Source organism: Spermophilus citellus (genome assembly GCF_964194105.1).
Source record: "Spermophilus citellus genome assembly, chromosome: 14".
Lineage (NCBI taxonomy): Eukaryota > Metazoa > Chordata > Mammalia > Rodentia > Sciuridae > Spermophilus > Spermophilus citellus.
The window spans coordinates 59498719-59520866 of record NC_138194.1 but is presented as its reverse complement, the minus strand read 5'-3'; the positions used below and the strand labels follow the sequence as shown (position 1 = coordinate 59520866).

Sequence of the window (22148 nt, the reverse complement as noted above, 5' to 3'; positions counted from 1 at the left end):
GAGGCATTCAGACCATCCCTCTTAAATAACCATGAGGCAGGCAGGGATTATTCTAAAGAAGAGCCAAATAAAACAAAACATCAAGAGCAGAAGAGTTGCCTAAAATACACATAAAGGGCTATCATATGGAGAAATTAGATTTACTCCAATACCCCATTCTTTCAATCCTACCTGTTTCTTCGGTATAACTTTCAATACAACCTGGTATTGCTTCTTGGGTTGTTCTTCCCATGTCAACTCAGCTCTCCTACTGTCATCATTTAAGTGTTCCTTCTGAAGTTCTTCTTAAAAAAATTAGTTTTAGATTCTTATCTGATCTGAGGGTCATGTTAAGCAATCTTTCCAAAATGCAATATATGACTAAAATGCTTTGGGAATTCAGGTTGGATGCAAAAGTAAAAATTTCCAATCAAACCTCAGTTCAGAGACTATACATCCTGAAGACAAACATGGCAATCAGAAGTAAGAAAAATTGATTTGTAAGCCTAAAGAGAAATTATGTTATACACAGTTCTACCTATAGTAGTTCTTAAAACTATGGTCTTGAGATTGCCAGGAGGATTTGTTAAAACAGATATCTGGACTCCACCTCTATAGAGAAGCCTTAATTTGAATTTCTAACAAGCTTCAGGTGATGCTAATGCAGCTGATGTGTGGACTACACGTCCAGACAGCACAGCTATAAAAAACAATGTAAAGAATGCCATTTTCTAGTCTAATTAGGATTATCTGGCTGGGCCTGGTGGCACACACCCACAATCCCACCAACTCTGGAGGCTGAAACAGGAGGATCACTAGTTCTAGGACAGCCTCAGCAACTTAGCAAGTCCCTGTCTCAAAAAAAAAAAAAAAAAAAATTCTGGTGTCAATGTCCTAGAGACTGAATCCAACTCATTGTTCTACTACTTCTGTGTGATTGTTGGCATACTCATGTACCACATATTTACAATTTCTATTTCAAAGTGTCTTTTTATTTGAATATTATAAAACTTTATATATTATTACAAACATAAAAACCAGGACTATTTGTCAAATGTGATTTGTTTTCAAAGGAAATACAGTTTAAAATAATTACAAAATTCTTGCTAATATTCTATTCTTAAGTATTTTTAAAGTTGTAGACAGACACAATACCTTTGTTCTATTTATTTTTATGTGATGCTGAGGATCGAACCCAGTGCCTCAAACATGGTAGGCAAGTGCTCTACCACTGAGCTGTAATTTGTAACCCCAGGCCCTTGCTAATATTATTTCTGAAGTTCTGTTAAGGGAGATCAAAAGATGATAGCACAAAATTAAGACATTTCCCTTAATCAGAAGGCTTCAAAATGGACTGAATGAAACTCATTTACTATATGATTCAAATGTTGTTTAGTGTTATATCTGTGTACTTGTTAACCCCATTCACTATTAGCTGTACTTGTACTACATTTTGGGAAATGTGATTTAAGTGAAATGCCCTCTTTTCTTCTCCAGCTTTTATTCCACTGATTAATTATTCATTAAAGAGTTATTTAGAAAGGGGCCACTGTATGTGCCTGACCCTGTTCTGTATTGACTGGTCCTAATCAGCATACTGTCTCACCTTCTCCCAAAGAATCACTATATTTTTAAATATGGGTCATCATGAAAATCACTTGCGGAGGTTCTAATAATTCTATGAAAGGATGTGAGTTCATTGCAGATTCACTCTGATCCTTGACACCATCTTCTTATTAATCAATATGTTGTTATTCATGTAGAGTTTGAAGAGCTGATGATGGATGACTATATCTGTGTCCTTCACACAGTGATCCATGGGAGAAAGTGTGTGGTAAGCACATAGCCATAGCAGAGAGTTGATGAGGTTTTAGATCTTTGAAGAAAATGGAAAATGCAGGGCAAAGCTCATTTTATCAACTCACATACCCCCAAATCAACATAAGTCAGTTTGAGGCCATCAATATTAAAAAATTTTAAAAAAGAATATATAAAGAAAGGGAAAGCCTCCAAAATAATTTTTTTTCTCCTACTGATTGTTTCCCAAATTAAACCTTTATATTATCACTTTTTAGAGTTACTAGGTAGCTGTGTGGTTAATTAACTAATTAGTTTTCATTTTTCCCTATCAACTTCCATACTTCTCAAAGGCACATAAGGAGACAGCAAAGGTTAATAAAATACTACAGGAGATTGAAAGAGTTATTTTAAATAAAAAAATTTTAATTGCCTTAATGCCATCAAATTTCTTTTATTCATTTTTCTTCCAGTTAATTTATTTTATTTTTTTATTCAGTTTTTTTTTCAAGTTACGGGTCTGGGGTTTCTTGAAAATTTGTGCTTTCAAATTTATCTTGTATCTTACTTTTTACTGATTTTGTTAGATGTTTTTCAGGAAAAGGCTACTATTCCTTGTAGGTTTTCATTTAGTGATATAGCCCATTATTAAAAAAAAAAAAAAAAACGTTCACATTGTACCTTTACTGATTGGGCTACAGTTGGGGTGAAGAAGAAAAAAGAAAAAAGAAAAAAAGCAGTCTGTGCAGCAATTAAATAGTTAGATCTATATTTGATCTGGACAGTTATACATGCTGTCCTACTAAATGCAAAAAGTAGGCTGCAGGATGATGTTTAAAGATAATAATATTAAGAAATGACCTTCTCTCAAATTAGCATATACTTTGTTATGAGCAAGAAGAGGTGCATGAGAATACACATCAGGCTACTAACCTTAGTGAACTTGGTTGTTATTGACAGTGGGTAGGGCTGAGGTTAAAAGTCAGGGCAGGGGGGTGAGGTTGTAGCTCAGTGGTGGAGCACTTGCTTAGCATGTGTGAGGCTCTGGATTCGATTCTCAGCACCACGTATAAAATAAAATAAATAAAATAAAGGCCCATCAACAACTAAAAAAAAAAAAAAAATTTTAAAAGTCGGGGCAGATAATGCTATTAAGATTATTCCTTGAAATAATCCTGTTTTATAGGAAAAATGTAACCTGGAACATGGAGTTTAGAATGAATGATTTTTTTAGAGAGAATTTGAATCTGGGAAGACAGAGTAGGAATGCTTTGCTATTTCTGGTTTGTCTATAGAGGTTCTACACTTCATAAAGATCAAATCTTAGACGAGTAATAAATAATCCACAGAGAAAATGAGTGTGCAAATGGCTTCTATCAGAAACACACGATACTTTAAGACAACTTTTAAGTACAAGAACATTATTACACTAAACATAGTTCTAATTAATGAAAGAGGCATGTAAAATTGAAACATGTAGCAAAAATTCAAAGTTTTTACTTATGTTAACTTAAAAAAATACTGCAATATCATGGAAGGAGATAACATCTGCCCTCCAAAAAATATCTTCAGTAAAGCTTGTAATACTCATATGGATTTTGTAAAAACAATGTCAATGTAACAGAGATATAAATAATCTTCTATAAACTGACTTTTCTTCTTGAAAAAGACTTACTTATAAACTTTTATTTTGAGGGAAATTTGAAGATGGTAGTCTGGAAACCACTAGTATTTCTGGGTAGGGTTGAAGACCCATTTGTTTGTTATCTTTCAACTTTTGTACTATAACTTTAGCAAATTCTTCTCCTTGGATGTCACTGGTGTCCAATAATTGTCTAACTTTTGAAGTCCTTGTAGGTTTGGTACTAATAAGTTCATAGTCCTCCTTCATGATCAAGTCCCTGGACAGGAGGGCATCTAGTGATTGGTTAAGGCAGGCTTCAGTCATTTGGTTCACAATGTCTTCCCTTTTGCTCTGGATCCACTGTTGGGCTATACCAGGTTGTAGACGCTCTGTAAAGGTAAGGGATGAACAATTAAAAAGGTGAGGATGGATATTTAGCAATGACTAAAATTACTAAAAAAAAAAAAGTAGGCATAAAACCTAATTTTTGTATGATTGTGCTAATGTGGGACACCGTATATTTTTTCAGGAAACATGGAGATCTGGATTATCTTTCCTTCACCTTTCAGAAAAAGCACTACCCTTTTATATGCCACAAATCATGGGGAAAATATTCTTTTATTCTTTGGGTTTTGTTTTTTGATTTCTTTCAAATATACAGGATATATGAATATTTGTTAAATTAAAAAATAGCTTTACCTTTAGTGACATAGTAATACCTCCTGTTAGCACTTCCTTCTTAATTAGATGTTCATGGGATACTATGTCAGCAGAGTTTGAAAGTGTTTTCCTACTTAAAAGGGTATGTATTTATTTATCTTACTGAGGAAACACAACAAACATATCTTGTCCAGTGCATCTGCTGGATATATACTTATGAGGTAAGATGGCATCATTTACAATATGTCTCATGGTAAACATTTACCTGAATACCTCTCAGTTAAGAATGAATTTATTATTGTTGAAGAGCAAGGGGTGGTCTTGTGATCACAGAATACAGCCCTCTGAGATGCAGCAACAGTACTATCCCAACTGTGATTTACTGACTGATGTAGATTCATAGAAGAGTAGTCTGGAGTTTTTCCTATAAAACACAAGATCTTCATTAGGGCTGAAATATTCCTTAGATATTCCTATTAGCTAAAATATCAACATTCTGGTTGCATAGAAGGTAGGCCCCAATCTCTTAGGTTTTCACTGCTATTAAAGTTGCCTCAGGGGCTGGGGTTGCGGCTCTTGCCTCACTGGGTTCGATTCTCAGCACCACACAAGAATAAACAAACAAAATGAAGATGTTATGTTCATCTATAACTAACTAAATAAATAAAGTTGCCTCAGAAAACTAATTCTGCAAATAAACAGGTTTTAGATCAAATAAGGGTATATACCATATGTTCTTACTATACTTTTGTCTGTGTTGTCTATTCTATATTAATTATGAGCTGTGGAATTTCATTTCTTCTCATAGTCCCATATTTATTCTCTATCTTCTTTTCCTTCCACTGCACTTTAAAACATGAGCTCTATACATGTGTCAATATGTAGTTAATATACATTTTTAAATGTATCAATCTATATATGACATTTATCTTCCACCCTCTCCCAATTCTATCCAGCCTCACTCAGAGTCTCAATTGTCCATCTGTGTTCTCAGATCTGTGTAATTAAATTTTCTGTCATTGTTTAATATGGTTTTACATTTTCAACAGCCCACTGGACATCACCTCCATATGTAATGCTAGAACCTCAAATTTAAAAAAAAAAGTTAAAAATTTCCATCATCATTCACTAACTCTAAGACCTGCTTCAACTCTTATTTTTGTGTGTAGCATTAATATTCACCCAGGGACCAGGTTTAACAACTTGTTTATCTTTATCTTTTTTTTTTCTTTCTTAACTTCTTCAAGTGAAAAGTTACAACTCCTATCAGTGAGGCATCCATAATAATTCTCACACCATCTCTGCTTGTTTTCACTCTGGATCAGTTTTCATAATCACTTACCAGTACTTTGGTAAAAGTCTCCTACATTGAAGAATTTTATCATAACACATTCCTGCTCAAAAATTTTCCAACATTACTCCCTCCTCAATTCAACATACCAAGGAGCTGAGTTGAGTGTCAGAATTCTGGACGATGTAACTCCCCTGCCTACTTATCTATCTTCTTTCGTTCACCCTCTTCATCAACCAAACCAAACTACTCACTGTTGTCTGTCTTCTTGGTCTTGGGCCTCTGTGTTGTTCTTTTTGTCTGGAATGCTTCTGCTTTATAACTAGATGTCCAGGCCAGAAACGGTGTCATCATGATAACAATTTGGTGTATCGGACTGACATAAAAGTCCTCCTTAAAGGACCTGATTTCAGTCCAGTCTTGGGTTTGCCTGCTACTAGCTCTGTGATCCAGAGGGTTCTTAATCTATAAAATGAAGACTACCTCCCTTTCAAAGCTGCTGTTGAAGTACTCTGTAAAGAGCGGTACTCTGTAAAGAGTATTACTCTTGAAGTTAGGTGCAGTGATGCACATCTATAATCTCAGTGATTTGGGAGGCTTAGGTAGGATTGCAAGTTTCAGGGCTTGAGATGTGGCTCAATGGTAAGGTGCTCAGTGTTCAATCCCTAGTTACCAACCCCCACATCTGCTTCTATTTCATACTGTGGTAACTTACAAACATTTCTCCTCTCTTGTTAAGAACTTTTTTTTTTAAGTATCTAACACAACACCTTTAATACTTAAATGTGTGTATTGAACATGCCACTGCTATCTTCACATCTTTAGACCTTGTCATTTAAGAAAATGAGTTATGAATACATATGAAAGTATATTCAATACAAACCATAACTCCCTGCCAAGAATATGACCTTGAAAGAAAATGGAAAACTTGAAATCAATTCTGATTGAAAAATTAATGTACCAGATAAAAAGTCGTTTTCTTGGGGAGTTGACAGGGACCTTGAGGTTCCAGGAGAACTACTGCTTTTATGAAGCTGAGAGGATCCACATGATTCCTAAAGTAAACAAATGATAAATAGGTTTAGGGAGACTACTCCTAATGGGTAATAATTTTTTTTTTTAAGTTATACAGCTTGAGTTTCTAACAGTTCTTGCTTTTGGTTTACAAAGATTCAGAACTATTAACACATTATAACTTAGAGAATTAAAGGAACATATATAAAATACTCAACAAATACAAACTTAATTTTCTTATCAAATGGAGGACATGGGCAACAATTACTAGAAATATTTTTTTCAGTATAATCTATATGATCTCAGAGGCTTTGTCCAGTGGCTTGAATAGTGGATAAGAAATTTGGAATCTGGGTTATCTACTGACTTACCCCAATGGCTTATTATTAGGTTCCTTCAATCAGAAGTGGAAACCCTTGAAAAAGTAATGGAGAAATTGACTCTACTCCTAGCTCTGTCATGGAATTACTGACTAATCTTTGACAAGGCATTTAACTCTCTGGCTCTCTGATTCTTTGTACTGTCTATCTCAAATATGCATGCATAGGCTCAAGGATCAAATGAGATGGTTTATATAAAGTGACTTAAAAAAACCACATATTCTGCTTTAGGTTTTTTTGAAGGCATTATTACTTTTCTGAATCTGTAAAGTGAATATATACATTTTTGAAAAACAAACTCATGAAATAAATCTGGAAGAGTGCTCCAAAAGAAATCTTTCTTCTTGGTGAGGAAAAAAAAAAAAAGACTTTCTCTCTTATTAATTACTATAAAAGGCAAGGACTAGGCAGCATAAATAATGTAGAGTTACAATCAATGAGTTGCCCATATAACACACCCTAGATCATTATTAACTGTACAAAATGACAGGGACAGAAGTCAATGCCAAAGAAAAAAAATTTTATGATTTGATGGGATCAGTGATGAAAGAGAATTACAGAAGCTGATTTCAAGTTTGCCCTGGGCTACCAAATTCCAAAAGCTTCCTGAGCTTTAGTTCCCTATTGTTAAAAGAAGGGGTTAGACTGAGTGATTTTTCATATTCTTACATATATATATATATGTAAGAATATATATATATATATGTGTGTGTGTGTGTATAAAATGTACATTTGCATGTGTGTGTGTGTATTTTTTTTTTTTTTACCTCCTGGGGACCATGATTTACAGGTATGTTCAGAGATACCTCCTTCCTCTTGTCACACGAGTGAACAGTACTCGAGGCACTCTGTAACTGGAATGAACATATACACGCACTTTAATTGGAAGCAATTAGGAAATTAGAAGTAAAATACACTTACTTAACACATTTTTAAAAAATATTTATTTTTTAGTTTTTTTTTTTTTAGGTGGACACAATATCTTTATTTTATTTTTATGTGGTGCTGAGAATCGAACCCAGTGCCTCACACATGCTAAGCGAGCGTGCTACCACTTGAGCCATATCCCCAGCCCATACTTAACACATTTTATATATTTATACAAAATCAATGGAAACAAACTCTAAATTGGTTGAGAACACAGTATATAACTTATAGGCAGAGATAGTATAAAAAAAATGGAAATATCCTTAGATAGAGAGAACTTGAATTATGTCTCATATTAATTGGTTGCCTTGAGCAGATTATTGATTGATCAGAGCCTCGGGGCTTCATTTTAAAAATAATACCTGCATGCAGGATTGTCCCTAAAAATTGAGATAATAAATATAAAGTGCCTGGTAAGAATTAGGTACTTGGGCTGGGATTGTAGCTCAGCGGTAGAGCATTTGCCTCGCATGTGTGAGGCCCTGGGTTCGATCCTCAGCACCACATAAAAAAAACAAAAACAAAAACAAATAAAGATAGCATGTCCATCTACAACTAAAAAAAAAAATTACTACTTATTAAATTTTGGTGTGTGTGTGTGTAGCACACACATACACACATTTTCTATCAATGATTATTTAGCATTAACTGTTTCATGCACTGGGTTTGTACTATTATTTTTGTTTTATTGATAAGAAACGAAGGCTTGGACTTAGTAAAGGAACTAATATGTTATAATGGAATGGTGGAGGTCAAGTAGCCAATCAGATGTGGTTCAGAATCCAAGAATACTTAACTATTTGACCTCGAGCATGAGAATGTATCTCAATTTATCATATCTATAAATTATAGATAATAATATGTTTTATACAACTACTATAAGGAGAATTAAGTGTAATATATGCAAACAGGACCTATGATTACTTGTAAAAAACGAAAAAGGCTCGAATGTAGCTCAGTGGTAAAGTACCCCTGTGTTCAATACTTAGTACTGCAAAAAACCAGTCAAACAACAGAAAAACAACCTATATGTCTGTTTTCTTCCTCAGACCAACATAATGCCAACTGCTTTTCAGAACTTTAAAAACTGCTGAGTTTTGTACCGAGCCCTCCATTCATTATTCAGTTATGACTACCTGTTCTATTAGAAGTAAAAAATTCCTATTCAACTGTGTATACAACACATCAACTATAATATTCGGTACACAGTAGTTCAATAAACATCCATAAACTTGTTTTTTAAAAAATATTTCTTTTAGTTGTCGATGGACATTTATTTATTTATTTATTTATTTTTATGAGGTGCTGAGAATTGAACCCAGTGCCTCACACTTGCCAGGCAAGTATTCTATCTACACTGAGCCACAACCCTATCCCCTGTAAATTCGTTTTTATATGAAACTTTAAAATTAGTTTTATTCTATGTGTCCATTGTGTAAGGTTTTCTGTAATTTGAACAAAACATTTCTTATAAATGTAACTGAATATGCATTAGTAACTGACCAGGTGATAATTCAAATTGCCCATCAAGCAGTAAAATCAGTCCCTAAGAAATGAAATAATTTTTTTATTCAAGTTTTACTATTCAAGATGTAGGAAGCATTTATCTGTGGAAACATGAATTGCAAGAGCTGGTTCAAAAAATTGGAAAAAAATGTAGGAAATGCAAACAAAATAAGTCACTCTAGATAGTGATCTTCATTTTCAGAAATTTCTTTATGAAAAATCTTATTATATTTGTATTCTACGGTTGGCCCTGCTATTAACTAGCTATGTGAGATGTTAGTTAAGTGACAACTTCTCTATACCTTAGATATCTAATCTGTAAAAATCAGATGATATTTTCGCTTTAGCAGCTTCACAGAATGATACAAGGGTTTAAAGAGAAAACCAAACCAAAACAAAACACCCCAAACTATAACAACTCCAAGTGAAAGCAATACTGCAATTTAAAAACACTGAAGAAAGTAATGCTATTACTAAATGGTATTAATATATCTGAAAATATATACTTTACTTTAAAGGCCAAAATTTCTTTAAAACTTAATGTTATATATAGAATCCTAGTGCTAGAAACAAAAATGATCTAGAATGGTTCTCGTAACTGTCACGAGCCGTCCAATGGCTGTGTGTGGACTCTTGTGCATAGTAGCCTAATGAGGAGACAGGTCTGGCATTGCCAACTCCCTGTAGCACCCCTCAGGGACTGATCGACTGATGCAGGTGAAACTCCCCCTCAAGCTCTGCCCAAGATCCCACAGGGCACCTGAGATGGGTGTGACCTGCCAAGATGTCAATAAATCTGCTGACCACAAGACATCAGGAAAGTAAGACTTCACCCTTGAAACTACCCCTGCCTTTGAGTGTTTGTGTTTTATTATTTGTTAATTATTTGAGATAATAAGATTTAGGGTGGCCCTTTATGGTGGCTTGGATTCCTCTGGGCAGAAGAATCCCCCAGTGAGACACTGGCCATCATCCCCTTGAAACTTCCCCTTCATAACTAAGACAATAGGCCCTTCCATCCAGCTTTGTTTGGAAGGACAAGAAAAAATTGTAAGGAGGAAAAACAAGGAACTGAAATAATTAGGCAGGAAGAGATATTTTCTGAGGTTTGTATCTGTCAAGTGGAGAAACTGGTATGCTCTGGAAAGGATTTCTCAGAAGTGAGGGAGTCAAGCCCTGCGCACGCCTGTAATCTCAGGAGGCTGAGGCAGAAGGATCCTGAGTTAAAAGCCAGCCTCAGCAAAAGCAAGATGCTAAGAAACTCAGTGAGACCCTGTCTCTAAATAAAAAAAATTGGGCTGGGGATGTGGCTCAGGGGTAGAGTGCCCCTGAGTTCAATCCCTGGTACCCACCCCCAATCCCTGCAAAAAAAAAAAAAAAAAAAAAAAGAAGTAAGAGAGTTAGTGAAAAGTTTATCAAAAGATCTCAAAAACAGTAGTTCCTTTTTAAGTTCCTGCCAAAACTCAGGCATGAATATTGCTACCACAAATTTGAAGTTGGATTAGTTGTTTCCTTTGTATTTCCTTTTAAACTAAACTAAAGGTTATGTTAAAAGATGTAGTGAATCACAAGGAGAAAGCAGTCTCATTTAGTAATAAAGTTAACTGTAGACTGTGCTTGTTCCATAACCTAAGAGTTTGGCTAACTGATGTCTTTTTTTTTTTTTTTTTGAGAGAGAGAGAGAGAGAGAGAGAGAGAGAGAGAGAGAGGGAGGGAGGGAGGGAGGGGGAGGGAGGGAGGGAGAGAGAGATATATTTCGGCGGACACAACATCTTTATTTTATTTTTATGTGGTGTTGAGGATCGAACCCAGCGCCCTGCGCATGCCAGGTGAGCGCGTTACCGCTTGAGCCACATCCCCGACTCCAAACTGGTGGTTTTTATTATCAAATATTAAGTGCAATTTAATGAGACCTAGCAAATGCTAATCCATCCTTACTCAGCCCTAAAGGACTACAGCAGCTTTTTAAACAATTTTAAATAATCAGAAAACCCTAGAGTAACAGTCCTTTATGTTCTTCTGATCCACAGGAGCCAGACTGATCAAACAACTGTCCTAGGTAATTCACATTAACTTCTAGTGCTACTTTTGTCCAAGCAATAAGGACTATTTGAGTGAGAAAATAAAAACAAAACAAAAAAACAAGCAAACAAAACAAACCCCAAGCAATTAAAGATATATTTTGGGGCTTCAATTATAATAAAATTCTGTAACTTATCTTGACAATAAATCTCAAAAAACCCCAATTATAATGAATAAAAAGATAAATCCAAGAACCCAGGTATCTACTACTTTGTAAGGAAGGCAAATGTAAATTAAAACACACATACACAACCACCCCTGTGTGATATTCACGCTCATTATATATAGATGGCCTTTCATTACACATTTTAAATTTACAGCTGATATATGAAGATTCTGGAATTTTAAATCTGAAGTTGGTCATTTCTGAAAAATACAGAAAAACCCTGTGGTGACAGGGAAAGGTAGTATTCAAAGTCTCTGATAAATTCTCCTATCTTAAAACTATAACCCATATCTGTGTAAAGTATATAGATAAAAACTAATCTAAAAACTTCATAAGTCACAGAGAGTTGTTTAAAGTTCCAATTTCTAGCATTTCATAGGGCAATTTACCTTTGTTTTCTTTAGCTGAATAACAGCTTCAAGAAAAGTTATCTCTTCATATGTTCTCAGAACTGGCTCAAGCTCTATTAAACACTCTAGATAAGAAAAAACAAATCATAATTTGAGTTAAGATTGATTGTAATCATTAAGTTAAAATGTTAACATTTAAGTCATAAAGCCCTAAGTTAAACTAATGATAGCCAGCTTTTTAAAAGAATTTTTATTACTGGTATAAAGTTAGACATAAGGATCAAAGGAATAGAATTGAGAGTCTGAATATAAACTCTTACAATCATGGTCAACTGATATTCAACAAGGGGGCTAAGTCGATTCAATGGGGGAAAGAGCAGTCTTTTTAAGAAATAGTGATGAGAAAACTGTACAGTCACATGAAAACCGATAGTTTAGATCCTTACCTCACCATCACACATAAAAATTAATTTGAAAAGGATCATAGCCTAAATGTAAACATAGAAAAAAAAATCTTCATCACCTTGAGTTAGGAAGATTTCTTAGATAAAACATCAAAAACAGGATCCATAAAAAAACCCTGATCATTGTACTTCAAAAACATGAACATTTTCGCACTTCAGAAAAATACTGTTAAGGAAAAAAATAAAAAGATAAGCTACTGATTGGAGAATATATTTGCATGTCACATATCTGGTAAAGGACTTGTACCTAGAATATATAAAGAAATCTGACAGTTCAATAACAGAACAAATAACAATTTAAAAATGAGTAAAAATCTTACATATAAATTTTCCCTATTTCTTTCCAGTTAATTGATTTTTAGATATACATCAGTCTGCTTTTGTATTGCCATTAAAATTACATTTGTTTGGGTTTCCAATGATGACAGTGATGGGAAATTGTTTTATTGTTGTTGTTTTGCGATGGGGTGTTGCTATGTTTTCTAGGCTGACCCCTGAACTTGAACTCCTAGGCTCAAGAGAGCCGCCTATCTCAGCCTCCCACCACTATACCCAGCTAACCTCTTACTTATTTTATTTGGATTCTGGGCAGATTAAACATGGCTGACTGGTATTTCCTCCCAGAAACTTTTCTTCTTGTGGCTTCTGAGATACAAGAGACTACACTTTCTAATTCTTCTAATTTTTAATTTCTTTTTTTCTTCTTCTACTCATGTTTCTAAGTGCTTGAATGGCTCAGAGGTCTAATATGGGTACTTGACTCTTTATTGTCAATATTCTCTACTCAGTCCAGACTGTCTGTGAATGAAGTTCAATTTTATACAAGGAGCCCTAGTTTCTCCCTTGAGCAACAAATTTGCCTATTATTATAGTAGTATCAGTAATTATGATGCTTTCCACTTGTTGACAATCTGAATAATGCTACAATGATTATTCATATAAAAGTCTTTGTATGAACATGTTTTTATTTCTCTTAGGTAACTACCTGTGAGTGGAATTACAGGGTTGCACAGTAAACTTATTTTTCATTGTTAATAAACTTCCAAACCATTTTCCCCATGGCTGGTTTGGATGTGAGTGTCCCCCAAAAGCTCATGGGTGAGACAATGCAAGAGGTTCAGAGGAGAAATAATTGGATTTTGAGAATCTTAACCCAATCAGTGAATGAATCCCTTGATAGGCATTAACTGAGTGGTAACTGAAGTAGTAGGGTGTGGCTGGAGGAGGTGGGAACTGGGGGAGTGCATTTGGGGTATATATTTGTCTGGCAAGTGGAGACCTCTCTCGCTGCTTCATGATCATTATGTGAGCTGCTTCCCTGTGCCACATGATGTCCTGCCTCACCTTGAGCCCTGAGGAATGGAACTGACTTTCTATGCATTAAAACCTCTGAAACTGTGAGCCCTTAAATAAACTTTTCCTCCCCTAAAATTGTTGTGGTTGGATCCTTTTAGTCACAGTAGTGAAAAAGCTGACTAAAACAACCACATTACATTCCTATCCACTATCTATGAGTGTTTTGCTTCTTCATGTCACTGTCAACACTTATTATGTGTCTTTTTAGTTATAGTTATTTAAGTAGATATGTAATGGTATTTTTATGTAGTTTTAAAAAAAATTTTTTTAGATGTTGATGGACCTTTATTTCATTCATTTATTTATTTATATGCAGTGCTGAAAATTGAACCCAGTGCCTCACATATGCTAGGCAAGTGCTCTACCACTGAGCCACAAGCCCAGACCTTGTAGTTTTAATCTGTATTTTCTAATAATGTTAATCACCTTTTCATTTTTTTAAATCATTTGTATAATTCCTTTGGTGAAATTCAAATCTTCTATTCATTTTTTAAATTATGTTATTTGACCAATTATTGAATTGTCAGAGTTCTTTATATTTCTAGATACAAATCCTTTTATCAGATACATGATATACAATATGTTTTCCCTGTCTGTAGCTTATCTTTTCCTGATTCAGTGTGATTCTGAAGCTTAAAAGTTTCCAATTTTTTAAAGTCCCATTACCAATTGTTTTTATAAATTCTGTTTTGATGTCAAATTTCAGAACTCTGCTTAATCCAAGGCCATGAAGATTTTTCTCCTACATTCACATTTAGATGTCTTTCACCAGAATTTTGTCACTGTACCTCTGAAATACATCTTAAATCTCTATAATTTTTCTATCTCCAGAATCATCACCTAGTTAGACAATTAATAAAAGACTTCCTAGCTGGTCTCTTTGCTTCTACTCTTGCCTTTCTCCAGTTTCCCACACAGTAGCAAGAGGAATTTCACCAAGGCTTAAATCAGACCATACTTCCCTGCAAAACACACTATGATGGCTTTCCATCACACTTGAAAAAAAATTTAACCTTCTACGATGGCCAACATCTTTATCACCTCTCTATTCTCACCTCCTTTACTTCATTCCTTGCTCACTAAATTCCAGCTAAATAGACTTTCTTTTTGTTGCCTACAAATAGAAATGTTTTCTTCTTCTAGGCTCAGAATCTTGCTGTTTTCTCAGACTGAAACACTCTTCATTTAGCTTTTGAATGACTAGCTTTTTTTAAGCTTCAAATCTCAACTCAAATATTAGCTCCTTATAAAGCCCTTTCCTTAACTAGTCTACTATCATGTTTATTGTCTCATAAGAATTTACAATCTGTACCTGATTTGTTTTCTGCCTTTTTGACTAAATGTGAGCTCTTGGGAAGTTAGTAATTTATATTTTGTTATTTGTTTTGGGTGCTTATCCCAGTGAGTAGGTGTCAGATGCTAAGTGTTCAACAAATACTTGCTGAATACATGAATGGAACTGTTACTCCTGTCAGAAATTTCTCTTTTCTGTTATACATTCTCTATTCTTCTCTAGAAACAGTCCCTATATATAAGTGCTAGGAGTAACAAAGGTGAAAAGAATTCAGACAACTTTGAGCTACTCAGGTAATTTGCATAATTTCCAATATTTTATTCACACTCTATCGGTTATTTCTGTAATTCAAAGGGTCCAGATTAAAACTGTATACTCACTTAAGAAAGAAGGTCTTTCATCTGGATTTTGTGCCCATCCGCTTTCTATTAGAGAGGTCATGACTGCTCGATGAGGTATATCAAATGGCAAACTTTCTTCAGTAGTGTCAGGTCGATGTCCTTGAGACACACTGTACATAATCTGCAAAGGATTGGTGACGTCTGTCAAAACAAATATGTCATTAAGTAGAAAGATATTATGCTCCAGTATATTAAATACCCAATCTAGCCAAATGAAAATGAAGGAATCTTAAAATTCTAGGAATGATTCATCCTACCCCTATCTGTAAAAGGAATCTGTGCAATTCCCGGGCAGTGTCAGACCTGTCCACTTCCTGTGGGAGGAATTTACTTCCTCATTTCATTAATTCTGGGCTTGGCCCTGTTTTGCGATTTTGTCAAGGGGACATGAGTAGAGCAGAGCTGGGCAGAGCTCAGCAGGGCTGAGTGAAACCTAGCAGGGCAAGAGGAGTTACAGTGACTAATATCTAATGTGCATAAGAAATAAATGTTTACTTTGTAAGCCAATGAGATTTCAAAATTGGTACACAGCAAGCTGACCTATATAAACCTCCAAATAAAACCAATATTATCAGAGAATGAAAAAGACATTATTTTTCAAAGTTTAGCAGTCTTTCCAAAAGGAATATTAATTAAATTTTTATAGAATGGATCTTGGAAATAGTTATTCATAACTCTTATAGAAGACAAAAAAATGAGAAGTCAAGAAGCTTGATCATGAGCTAATTACTGTCAGATCAAGAATTAGAATCTTGGGAGATCCAACATGGCAGCGGGCGCGGGGAGATCAAATCTCTGACCTCTTCAGCTGTGCAGGCACAGGGAGTCGTAAACAGTCTAAATGCTGTTTGCTCAGGATCACTAGGCAATGCTGAGCTGACGTGGATCTGGGGCGAACAGTCTGGGCCTCTCAGAACACACACTGAGCCCGGATCGGCTGAATTCAAGCTCCCGTTCGCCTGCTTCTTGCAGACAAACAGCTGTGACTCAGCACTAATCCATCCCGCTGAAACAACTGGTTGCCCCTTCTGATCCTACGGAGGTAAATGCCAACCGAGCCTTCATAGGCAGTGGCCACAGGATTTAAACGGGGCTTGGGAGAGAAAGTCAGGACCCACCCATTGCATTGGTCACCCAGCAAAGGGAAACGAACTGTTGCCATTTGCAAGAGATAACACCATGGCAGAGAACTGACGTCACCAGACTGCGGCGGAGGAGATAACTTCATTGAAACCTGCGGCTACAGGTGTGTAATCCCCTAGCCTTCCCTCTCTACAAATCGGGGAAACCTTAAGGGCCCCTCCCAGCTCTCCTGTGAGGGCGATAGCCAGACTGAGGGAATCAGAAGTGGCGCGGGATCCGCGACGTGGAACTCCCGGCTACCGCTCCCACCAGTGCTGACAACTGAGGTCTCTTGCACCAGCTTCCTGGGGCGTGGCTACCGGAGGGCAAGCAAATTCGCTGAGGATTCTCAGCCTCAAGCTCTACAAACTTAGGGTCTGAGGGAATGGCAAACAGGGAGAGTGTGCCCAGTCGTTCATGAAAACAGGGCTCCCGGGAGCAGCAGACCTGGCGTGTGGCCAGTATTGTGGTGAGCGTCACCGGTGAGAGGGGCCTGGCTAGAGGAAAAGTGGGGAAGTGACTAGACACAAGAGAGGGCCTAGGCACTCAGGATTGGAGACTCGCCCAGTCTGGGAGGAGGAGCTGCTGCACAGTGATTGGTTCCCGCGTATTGACAGGAGAAGCTTGGCCTGATGGGCACAGCTCCACCTACTGGAAGAGAAGTTAATCAAACTCTAAGACTGCATTTATTAGTTTTATTTATTTATTTTTTTGATTTGGGTTTTTTTTTTCTCATTTTCATTTTTCTTTCTTCTTTTTTAAAATTTTTTTTGTTTAATTTTTTAAAACTTTTTTCTTCTAATTTTAATTTTAATTTTTATTATTATTATTATTTAAAATTTTTTTTCTTCTTTTATTTCCTATTTTTTTCTTTTATCTTTTCATTTCTTTTCAATTTTCTTATTCCCCCTTCCTTGAATTCTACCTGCTTACTCTCATTCTCTTTAGTGACTTCTTCTCTTCCCTTCTAATACCTTTCCTCCCAAGCATCAAATAAATTGATAGGAGTAAACAGTAACTCAACAGTCAAACAGAACAAGAAGTAACATGAGCAGCATGAAAAAGCAAGGAAGAAAAGGAGTACAAACAATGCAGGACAGCCTAAATATTCAGGAGGACCTAGAGTCATCAGAAAATGGTCATATAAAGAACTCAAGGAACACCTTAGACAGATGGAATGGAACCTTAAAGAGGATATGAGACAGCAAATTCAAACAGTGAGAGGACACATTGAAAACGAATTACATAAACAGATAAAAGAAGAAGTTAAGCATCTTTATCAGGAGATAGAGATTATAAAAATAAATCAAACAATAATTCTAGAAATGAAGGAAACTATAAACCAAATTAAAAACTCAAATGAGAGTATCACTAACAGAGTGGAGCAAGTAGAAGCCAGAAAGTCAGATAATGAAGACAAAATATATCATCTTGAAAAGAGTCTAGCCAACTCAGAAAGGCTGGTAAAAAATCACGAGAAAAACATCCAAGCGTTATGGGATAACTTAAAAAAACCAAACTTACGAGTCATCGGGATAGAGGAAGGTATAGAGATTCAAACCAAGGGAATGAGTAACCTGCTGAATGAAATGATTACAGAAAACTTTCCAGAAATAAAAAAGGAAATGGATATACAAATTGTAGATGCATACAGGACACCGAGCATACAAAATCACAGTAGACCAACGCCAAGACACATTGCTATGAAGATATCCAATATACAGAACAAAGAGAAAATATTAAAAGCTACAAGAGAAAAGAGGCAGATTACATTCAGGGGTAAAACAATGAGGTTAACAACGGATTTTTCATCACAGACGCTGAAAGCAAGAAGGTCCTGGAACAATGTATTTCAAACACTGAAAGACAATGGATGCCAACCAAGAATTCTGTATTTTGTATCCAGCAAAATTAAGCTTCAGGTATGACAATGAAATAAAAATCTTTCATGATAAACAAAAGTTAAAAGAATTTGCATCAAGAAAACCAGCATTGCAAAGCATCTTGAGCAAAACACTACATGAGGAAGAAATGAAAAACAATAACCAAAACCATCAGTGGGAAGTGCCTCGGTAAAGACAGAGGGCAGGGGGAAAGATAATCATGGAGAAACAAACTAATTAAAAAAAAAGGATAAATAATCAAACATGGCTGGAAGTACAAACCATATATCAATAGTAACTCTAAATATTAATGGCTTAAACTCTCCAATAAAGCGACATAGGCTGGTATCATGGATTAAAAAAAACAAATCCAACAATATGCTGCCTCCAGGAGACACATCTGATTGGAAAAGACATACACAGGCTGAAGGTGAAAGGATGAGAAAAAATATACCACGCACACGGTCCTCGTAAGCAAACAGGGGTGGCCATCCTCATATCGAATAAAATCGACTTCAAGACTAAGTTAATCAAAAGGGATAAGGAAGGACATTATATACTGTTAAAAGGAACCATTCACCAACAAGACATAACAATTATCAATATCTATGCACCAAATAATGGTGCTTCGACATTCATAAAACAAATTCTCCTCAAGTTCAAGAATTAAATAGACCACAACACAATAATTATGGGTGACTTCAACACACCTCTCTCACCATTGGACAGATCCTCCAAACAAAAGTTGAATAAAGAAACTATAGAACTCAATACCACAATCAATAACCTAGACTTAACTGACATATATAGAATTTATCAACTATCATCAAGTGGATATACTATTTCTCAGCAGCACATGGATCCTTCTCAAAAATAGACCATGTATTATGCCATAGGGCAACCCTCAGTAAATATAAAGGGGTTGAGATAATATCATGCATTTTATCTGATCATAATGGAATGAAACTGGAAATCAATGATAAAAGAAGGAAGGAAAAATCCTACATCACATGGAAAATGAACAATATGTTACTAAATGATCAATGGGTTACAGAAGACATAAAGGAGGAAATCAAAAAATTCTTAGAGATAAATGAAAATTCAGACACAACATATCGGAATCTATGGGACACAATGAAAGCAGTTTTAAGAGGGAAATTCATCGCCTGGAGGTCATTCCTCAAAAAAAGAAAAAACCAACAAATAAATGAGCTCACACTTCATCTCAAAGCCCTAGAAAAGGAAGAGCAAAACAACAGCAAATGTAGCAGAAGGCAAGAAATAATTAAAATCAGAGTGGAAATCAATGAAACTGAAACAAAAGAAACTACTGAAAAAATTAACAAGACTAAAAGTTGGTTCTTCAAAAAACTAAATAAGATCGACAGACCTTTAGCCATGCTAACGAAGAGAAGAAGAGAGAGAACTCAAATTACTAACATACGGGATGAAAAAGGCAATATCACAACAGATGCTACAGAAATACAGAAGACAATTAGAAATTATTTTGAAAACCTATATTCCAATAAAATAGAAGATAGTGAAGACATCGATAAATTTCTTAAGTCATATGATTTGTCCAGACTGAGTCAGGAGGATACACACAATTTGAACAGACCAATATCAATGGATGAAATTGAAGAAGCCATCAAAAGATTACCAACCAAGAAAAGCCCAGGACCGGACGGGTATACAGAGGAGTTTTACAAAACCTTTAAAGAAGAATTAATACCAATACTTTTCAAGTTATTTCAGGAAATAGAAAAAGAGGGAGCTCTGCCAAATTCATTCTATGAGGCCAACATCACCCTGATTCCGAAACCAGACAATGACACCTCAAAGAAAGAAAACTACAGACCAATATCTCTAATGAACCTAGATGCAAAAATCCTCAATAAAATTCTGGCGAATCGAATACAAAGGCACATCAAAAAAATTGTGCACCATGATCAAGTAGGATTCATCCCTGGCATGCAAGGATGGTTCAATATACAGAAATCAATAAATGTTATTCACCACATCAATAGACTTAAAGATAAGAACCATATGATCATCTCGATAGATGCAGAAAAAGCATTCGACAAAGTACAGCATCCCTTTATGTTCAAAACATTAGAAAAACTAGGGATAACAGGAACTTACCTCAACATTGTAAAATCAATCTATGCTAAGCCTCAGGCTAGCATCATTCTGAATGGAGAAAAATTGAAGGCATTCCCTATCAAATCTGGAACAAGACAGGGATGCCCTCTATCACCACTTCTATTCAATATAGTTCTCGAAACACTGGCCAGAGCAATTAGACAGACAAAAGAAATTAAAGGCATAAAAATAAGAAAAGAAGAACTTAAATTATCACTATTTGCAGATGACATGATTCTATACCTAGAAGACCCAAAAGGGTCTACAAAGAAACTACTAGAACTAATAAATGAATTCAGCAAAGTGGCAGGATATAAAATCAACATGCATAAATCAAAGGCATTTCTGTATATCAGCGACAAAACTTCTGAAACGGAAATGAGGAAAAACACTCCATTCACAATATCCTAAAAAAAAAAAAATACTTGGGAATCAACCTAACAAAAGAGGTGAAAGATTTATACAATGAAAACTACAGAACCCTAAAGAGAGAAGTAGAAGAAGATCTTAGAAGATGGAAAAATATACCCTGTTCATGGATAGGCAGAACTAACATCATCAAAATGGCGATATTACCAAAAGTTCTCTATAGGTTTAATGCAATGCCAATCAAAATCCCAATGGCATTTCTTGTAGAAATAGATAAAACAATCAGGAAATTCATATGGAAAAATAAAAGACCCAGAATAGCAAAAGCAATTCTAAGCAGGAAGTGTGAATCAGGCGGTATAGCGATACCAGATTTCAAACTATACTACAGAGCAATAGTGACAAAAACAGCATGGTACTGGTACCAAAACAAGCGGGTGGACCAATGGTATAGAATAGAGGACACAGAGACTAATCCACAAAGTTACAACTATCTTATATTTGATAAAGGGGCTAAAAGCATGCAATGGAGGAAGGATAGCATCTTCAACAAGTGGTGTTCGGAAAACTGGAAATCCATATGCAACAAAATGAAACTGAATCCCTTTCTCTCGCCATGCACACAAGTTAACTCAAAATGGATCAAGGAGCTTGATATCAAATCAGAGACTCTGCGTCTGATAGAAGAAAAAGTTGGATCCGATCTACATATTGTGGGGTCGGGCTCCAAATTCCTTAATAGCACACCCATAGCACAAGAGTTAATAACAAGAATCAACAAATGGGACTTACTTAAACTAAAAAGTTTTTTCTCAGCAAGAGAAAAAATAAGAGAGGTAAATAGGGAGCCTACATCATGGGAACAAATTTTTACTCCTCACACGTCAGATAGAGCCCTAGTATCCAGAGTATACAAAGAACTCAAAAAATTAGACAATAAGATAACAAATAACCCAATCAACAAATGGGCCAAGGACCTGAACAGACACTTCTCAGAGGAAGATATACAATCAGTGAACAAGTATATGAAAAAATCCTCACCATCGCTAGCAGTCAGAGAAATGCAAATCAAAACCACCCTAAGATACCATCTCACTCCAGTAAGATTGGCAGCCATGACAAAGTCAAACAACAACAAGTGCTGGCGAGGATGTGGAGAAAAGGGTACACTTGTACATTGCTGGTGGGACTGCAAATTGGTCTGGCCAATTTGGAAAGCAGTATGGAGATTCCTGGGAAAGCTGGGAATGGAACCACCATTTGACCCAGCTATTGCCCTTCTCTATTCCCTGAAGACCTTAAAAGAGCGTACTACAGGGATACTGCCACATCGATGTTCAT

The 22148-nt window shown here is 35.7% G+C and overlaps 1 protein-coding gene across 1 annotated transcript in view; it reads right to left on the bottom strand.

Annotated features, from left to right (window-relative positions):
* Positions 1-958: 958 nt before the first annotated feature.
* RIPK2 (receptor interacting serine/threonine kinase 2) overlaps positions 959-22148 on the bottom strand; it is a 45428-nt gene continuing 24238 nt past the window's right edge. The window contains exons 6-11 of the mRNA XM_081266117.1: positions 15271-15432; positions 11816-11901; positions 7513-7599; positions 6313-6406; positions 4326-4484; positions 959-3789 (exon numbers count right to left, since the gene is read on the bottom strand). Coding sequence (XP_081122243.1) covers positions 3452-3789; positions 4326-4484; positions 6313-6406; positions 7513-7599; positions 11816-11901; positions 15271-15432 — 926 coding nt within the window. The 3' untranslated portion in view covers positions 959-3451. The remainder of the gene's footprint in view (positions 3790-4325; positions 4485-6312; positions 6407-7512; positions 7600-11815; positions 11902-15270; positions 15433-22148) is intronic.